The sequence below is a fragment of the Pteropus vampyrus genome, unplaced genomic scaffold (genome assembly GCF_000151845.1).
Source record: "Pteropus vampyrus isolate Shadow unplaced genomic scaffold, Pvam_2.0 Scaffold158, whole genome shotgun sequence".
Taxonomy (NCBI): Eukaryota; Metazoa; Chordata; class Mammalia; order Chiroptera; family Pteropodidae; genus Pteropus; species Pteropus vampyrus.
Genome location: NW_011888939.1, coordinates 837,125 through 843,533, shown reverse-complemented (window position 1 = coordinate 843,533; position 6,409 = coordinate 837,125). Strand labels below are relative to the sequence as shown.

The following is a 6,409-nucleotide window of genomic DNA, read 5'->3' as shown; positions in this document are numbered from 1 at the left end:
GGCCGGAGGTGGGGTCAGGGGCCGCGGACCTGGCCAGGTGGGGGGTGGCGGGCCTGATGCGACTGGGGATAGGGGTCTGTACCAGGTGGGAGCCGCGAGAGGCCGAGCTGGGGTTGGTCGGGAAGGGAGCTGGAGGCAAAGTGCAGCTGGGGTTTAGTTGGAGTTGGCGGAGGTGGGCCGTCCCATCCCATGGCCTGGCGGAGACCGGCTTTAGGCGCGGGAAGAGGGTGGAAGAGAGCTCCAGGCACATGGAACAGCATGGAGGCGACAGCAGGTGCATCCGAAGAACCGCACCCAGGGAGCGGGGAGAGCCAGGAACAGTGGCGCGAGGGAGGCAGGGGCCAGGTCTCGCCTAGCCCTTGTTACCATCCACGCGGGGACGTTTTGCACCAAGTGCGCCTGAGCCTCCAACACCCCCCTGGTCTAGGCCACGCCCCCAGGGCTTCGCGCATCCCAGTCGCAGAGGCTCCAACGTGAGGGGTGGACCAGGCCGCCACCCGAGCTAACTGCCGCTCCGCCCCGCAGCCAACGTGTGCGACGACGACCAGCTGCTGTGCCAGAACGGGGGCAGCTGCGTGCAGAACCAGCGCTGCGCCTGCCCACGCGGCTACACGGGCGTGCGCTGCGAGCAGCCCCGCTGCGACCCGGCCGACGGCGACGGTGGCCTGGACTGCGACCGCGCTGCTGGGGCTGAGCCGCGCCCCGCCACCCTGCTCGGCTGCCTGCTGCTGCTGGGGCTGGCCGCCCGCCTTGGCTGCTGAGCCCCTCTGGTGAGGGTGGGTCCGCGCGCCCTGCGCCCTGTGCCCTGCGCCCATAGGTCCGGGGTCTCGGGGACCGGCGTCCGAGGCCGGGCGGCGAGAAGGGTGCAGCCCGAGCTGCCCCCAGGTGCTACTCAGCAGGGTCCGACGGCCTCCTCCCGCCCTGCGCCCCCTTCATGGCACTTGCCCGCGCCCAGGCCTTGCAACAGGGGACACTGTGGGGCCCTGGCCTCCGCGGCCTGCGAGTTTGGTCTTAGTTTTTCTATTACCTGCTGCCCCTTTCCGTTTTCCTCTTTTTTTGCTGGCGGTGAGATGGGGAGAAACGCTCGTCACCCAACACCCCCAGGTCCAGACACACACACGACTGTTGCAGACACCCCCTGGCTTACTATCGGCCAGCGGACCCCGAACTCCAGTTGCCTACAACTCTAGTCGCTGACTTGATTCTTTTATATTCTTTCTCAGTTTTCCTTTGCCACCCCCAGACCCGGGGCCCCTCGAGTTCTGGTGACCAAGGAACTCACTGTGGGGGGGAGGGGGTTAGGAAGGAGGGTTGGGAGGGCCGGAAACTCTGTTCTGTAGAGAACTATTTTTGTTTGTATTAACCGTCCCCTGTAACAAGGGACATGAGTGGGACACTGGTCACCACGGGGTGGCTGATGGTGTATAATCCGACGGAGTAAACAATCTGCTCATTGCTGCCTCCAAGGCCTGTTTTCTTTCTGTGTTCACTTGGTATTTAAAGAGGAGCCCACAGAATAACCTTAAAGAAACGCTGACCCTTACAGGCCTCCCTTCCCCGCCCCCCCGCCCCCCGCTTGGGCAGGCTTGGCCCTGCCGGTGACCCACACGTTCCCCAAATGTAAGAGGTTGTCTCCCACATTTCCCTTCCAGTTTATTGCATTTTCCTCAGCTGTCCTCAAATTTTAAAGTGCAGGGCAGACGCTGACATCGTTGCTGAGAGTCCAGTGTTCTAACAGGGCGTGACTTCCAGGATCCGATTTACAAATCGGGTTGGTTGTGTGGCCTGAGACCTGCTGGACCCTGAGCCTCAGGCCCAGTGTCTGCGGGGGCTGCCTCCTTCCAGAGCCCCCTGCTGGCCAGAGCCCGCCAAGGGGGCGCAGGCAGGCAGGACGGATGGCCAAGGGGTTGCAGGGGCAGAGCTGGGGTGGTGACAGGAGGCTCTAAAGAATGGTGCCCGTCAGCTGAGGCCCCTTGCTAGTGAGCATGCCCGAGTCTGTCTGGCCCTTGGGGGCCGCACTCAGGATTTCGTTCCCCACCTACTCACTTCCTCGCAGCCCAGAAAGCTCCCAAGGTCACAGCCCCCTCCTGCAGTCACCCTCTGCCACCTGCTTCTGCCAGCAGCAGCCGCTCTTCCCAGGCTGGGAAGTTTTGACCTGCCACACTCCCCCAAGACCCCGAGGCAGTGCTAAAACCGAGCAGAACAACACTCAGTTTCGAAGATGGTGGGATTGCAACCCGGCAAAGGAGGGGAGCTACAACCGATAGCATATATGACCGGCTGCATCACCAGGCCACACCCCACCCCCACATCCCCCAGCTGCCATCCCCAATGCCAGGTTGCAGGGTCAGTTAGAAGTGCCTTCTATCAGGTTCCTGTGGCTTCACGGACTTCCTTATTGACAGAAGCCACTCAGCCCGGCTGAAATAAAACATCTCTGGGCTCCTTGTGCACAGGGGTGGCCATGTGACACAGTTCTGGCCAATGAGATGTAAGGAGGAGGGATGGGTGGGCGGGGCTTCAAGAAACCTCCTCTCCCCCACTCCCCACCAAGCCTCAGTTGGCCAAGTTTTGAGCCTTGGCTTTTCTCTCCCCACTACGCCCCCCACCCCCAGTGCTCAGTCAGCGGGCTGTGGGGAGGGGCGGCCTGGCACCCAGGGTGTGAGAGGATGGCCGAGCCAGGAAGGCGAAGCTGCCTTTCTGAGGACCCAGCAGAGCCGCAGGCCAGCCCCAGCTGCCAACCTTCACACTTCTTGACGTGAGAAAAAAAATAAACCTCAACGTGACTAAAACACTGAAATTCGGGTTTTCTGTTACATGCGGAATTACCATTTCCTAAACTATGGGTTACAGGCTCACTCCACCCAGCATCTGGGCCCCCGACTCCCCCAAGGCCAGAGAGGCTGACACCCTTCCTCCTGCGGCCCCAGCCCGTGTGCCATATGCTGCCCGCGACAAAGACACCCAACTCCAGCAGCGTCAGGCCAGGGAGTCAGGGCCTTGCTGTCTGGAGCCACATCCTTCCAGAATAGGACCCGCCCCCACCTGCCACCTGGAAATGAGAGCAGGAGGGGCAGGCTGCCAACCTACGAGGTAACCACCAAGGCTGGCTGCAATTTGTAAACAGTCGCCTGACTCCCAGTCATCGCAGTATTAAAATATAAAGGAACCACGATAATTTACTCCCAAACTCACACGCACGTGCACGCGCACGCACGCACGCGCACGCACACACACACACTCTAGCGTCCAGAACTTAGATGGGGCAGAACTTAGATGGGGACCAGTGCATGGGTTTGTTGAGTGAACTCTGATGGGAGGGAAGGGCCTGGCTGGGGCCGGGGGCGGGGCTCTGGGCATAAGTCACATCTCTAGGCGAGGGGGCAGCTCCCATCAGCCTGTCATTGGCATCTCGCTGGGGCAAGGGCTGCAGTGTAAGCCCATGGTTGAGAGAGGAGCGGCTGTTAGCTGTTAAAACTCAGCAGTGGGGAGGGGCCGCTCCCAGAGAGGGGATCAGGGACAGACACCAACAGCTCCTACTGCACACACCTCTTTGTGTCACCCAGAGGGGTTGGGAGGAGAGGGGCCTCGGGGGCTCTGCCGCTCTGTCCTCCCTCCCTAGCCTCTCTCTCTGCAGGCCCAGCACCGTGTCAGCTTCCCCAGGACTAGCCTTTGTCCGAGCAAGGGCCAGGGAGGGGGAGCGCATCGTAAATCAGAGTGGCAGTCCTGTCCCCGAAGACCAGGCCCAGCTCTCACCTCAGCCAGAGGCCAGAGGGAAAGTCGCCAGTGGCCATTTGGAAAACACATTTTCCAGGCAGCAGGGAGGAGAAACAAGGTGAGCGGAGCCCGAAGTCACAGCGCAGCCTCCCCTTGGACGGTGTGCCCTTGTCCCCAGAACTCCTGTTTTGACTTTTGGTTCCGAGATGGGTGGAGGATGGCCAAGGGGATCACAGTTTGGATAACACAGCCACCGTCCACAGGCGTTGCACACTCATGGGCACAGTTAACCCTCACCTTCACCCTAGGCCAGGCTTCTCAACCTCGGGACCATTGACATTCTTGGCGGGGGAGGGACCAGTCCTGTGCATTGTAGGGTGTTCAGCAGCATCCCCGGCCTCCGGCCACTAGATGCCAGTAGCACCTCCTTGCCCACTGCGACAACGAAAAGTGCCTCCAGGCAATGCAAATTGGGGACAACCTTGCAACCTTGCCCCAGGTTGAGAACAACTGCCAGAAGCAGAGGGATGGTCATACCTGTTTACAGAAAGTGAAGTGGAGGTTAGGAGAGGGGGCAGAACTTGCCTCGAGTCAGGCGTTGACTCAAGACAGCCTGACTCCAGGTCCCAGGGTTTAAGCAGACATGGTGCCCCAGGCAAGGGCGTCCCCCCAGGCTGGTCTGTGCCCACTCCTGCCACCTCCCTCCTCCCCACTGCAGCAAGGAGCCTCGGGGAGCCAGGCTTCATCCAAATCGTTTTGCTGTCAGGGGAAAAGCCACCGCCTCCCCTGACACCCCTCCAAAGCATCCTCAGCCCTGCCCCCACTGCCCCCTCTAAATAAGCAGGAGTGCTGTGTCCTGCAGGGCTCCTGCCTCCTCCGCCATGCATTACAGTTGCGAGGCATTTATGGGCAACTGGGGAGCCGCTGTGGGCATCTCTTGGCAGGCCAGGGCCGGGCTGGAGCAGGCAGGGATGATAGGGGGCTCACCGCATGCCTGCACTCTGCACACCACCCCCCGCCCCCCGCCCAGCACTACTTCGGCTAAATGAGTTCAGGCAAAAGGCCCAGGGAAGGAAAGCTTTCCTTGCTTATTTTTCCTTTTTAAAACACAAATTATGACCGTAGAGAAGTTAGAAATATAGAAAGTGAAACGATAATAATTTTTAAGTTAAAATCACCCACAATCCTCCAGCCTGAGCTAACGACTCTTAAGACTTTCTGATATACGTTTCTAGTACTTTTCCATAAAACAAATCCACATGCAGTTTCCCCAGCATTTGTTAAGCCCGGTGCTCAGCTTTGTGCCAAGGTTTGCCATCTTTATTTCAAGGGTGCTGGCAGGGAGCCGAGTGGCTCCATCCCTATAGCTGAGGACTCACCATTGTACAGCTGAGGACGCAGAGGCTCCAAAAGCATCTCCGTCACAGAGCTGAGACACAGCACCCAAAGGCGCCTCTGCATGATTTAAGCAGAAAAAGGGATGATTTGAAGGACGTCAGGACCCCCAGGATCACATCAGGGGAGCTGGATGCGTGGGGAGGGTCTCACGAAGCCAGAGCAACGCCCAGTATCCTGTCCCCAGTGGCTGGAGAGCCCTGGCTGCTGTCCCTGTGGACCCGGATGCTGCCTCGGGTACCGCCCCCGTCCCCAGGCCAAGGAAGGGCACGAAGAAGTGGACTATCCAGCACAGAGAGAGTGTGCAAGTTGCCCAAGGTCACACAGCCAGAAAGGCAGAGTCCAAGTGCAAATCCCAGGCTCACTGAGCCGCACAGCGTACCCCTCTCCCATTTATTTATTCCTAACAGTAATGGCCTTGTCTTACATCCGCCCTCCTTTAGCCTGCTGCTAACGCTGAACAACATAACCTGAATATCGAAGGCGGCCTTTTAAAATCAAAAAGAAATGCGACACCCTACCCTTTCACTTTCTGCCCCCTCCTATCGCCCCCTTCCCCACCCAGAACCAAGGTCTGCTTGCAGCAGGACTCCAGCTGCTGGCAGAAAGTTGCCACTGTGTCGCCCACGTATCCCTCAGGCTTGACAAGGTCTGGCCAGGCTCCCAGAGTCTGTGGCTACGTTCCTGGTGGCACAGAAGATCCTGCAAGGGTGGGCCCGAGGCTGGAAGGCCAGGTGGCAGCACTTCGGATGGCTCCTGGCCAGGCGACACCTCCTTTGCTGACCGAGCAGGTGAAGCTGGAATGGGTCCTGGAGTCCCGGGAGCTCTGCAGCTGACACCGAAGGCACTGGGGCCTGTCCCGTGCTGCAGCTTTCACAGCTGGCCCGGAAGGGGAAGGTGGTCCCCAAAACAAGATGGCGGTGAAGGGCTTGGACTCTGTCCATCACCTGGATGACCTCGGGCAGTCTCTCTGTGCCTCAGTCTCCTCACCTGTGAAATGGGGATGTTAAAATAGTCATAACATCACGGGCTACTGTGAGGATTAAACAGGTCAGTCCGTGCAGCGCTTGGAGAAGTGTGTGGCACCTTGGCTGTTATGACCTGTTTCCTCTCTCTCCCCCCACCCCTGAGGGGGTGCGTCTCCTCGCTCTCTACAGAATCCAGGATGGAGGTTGCACCGAGGTGGGTGGAGGGGGGAGCGGGGGCGGGGAGCATCAGCGGGGAGCATGAGTGGCCTTTCCAGGCATCGGAGTCCTGTTTCGTAGGCTGGGGTGGTGAGTGCACTGGCGTTTACTTC

At 59.7% G+C, this 6,409-nt stretch overlaps 1 protein-coding gene across 1 annotated transcript in view; it reads left to right on the top strand.

Annotated features, from left to right (window-relative positions):
• The window catches only part of NTNG2 (netrin G2), a 71,068-nt gene extending 70,234 nt beyond the window's left edge, over positions 1-834 (top strand). Inside the window, exon 7 of the mRNA XM_011370048.1 lies at positions 526-834. Coding sequence (XP_011368350.1) covers positions 526-761 — 236 coding nt within the window. The 3' untranslated portion in view covers positions 762-834. The remainder of the gene's footprint in view (positions 1-525) is intronic.
• Positions 835-6,409: the final 5,575 nt, after the last annotated feature.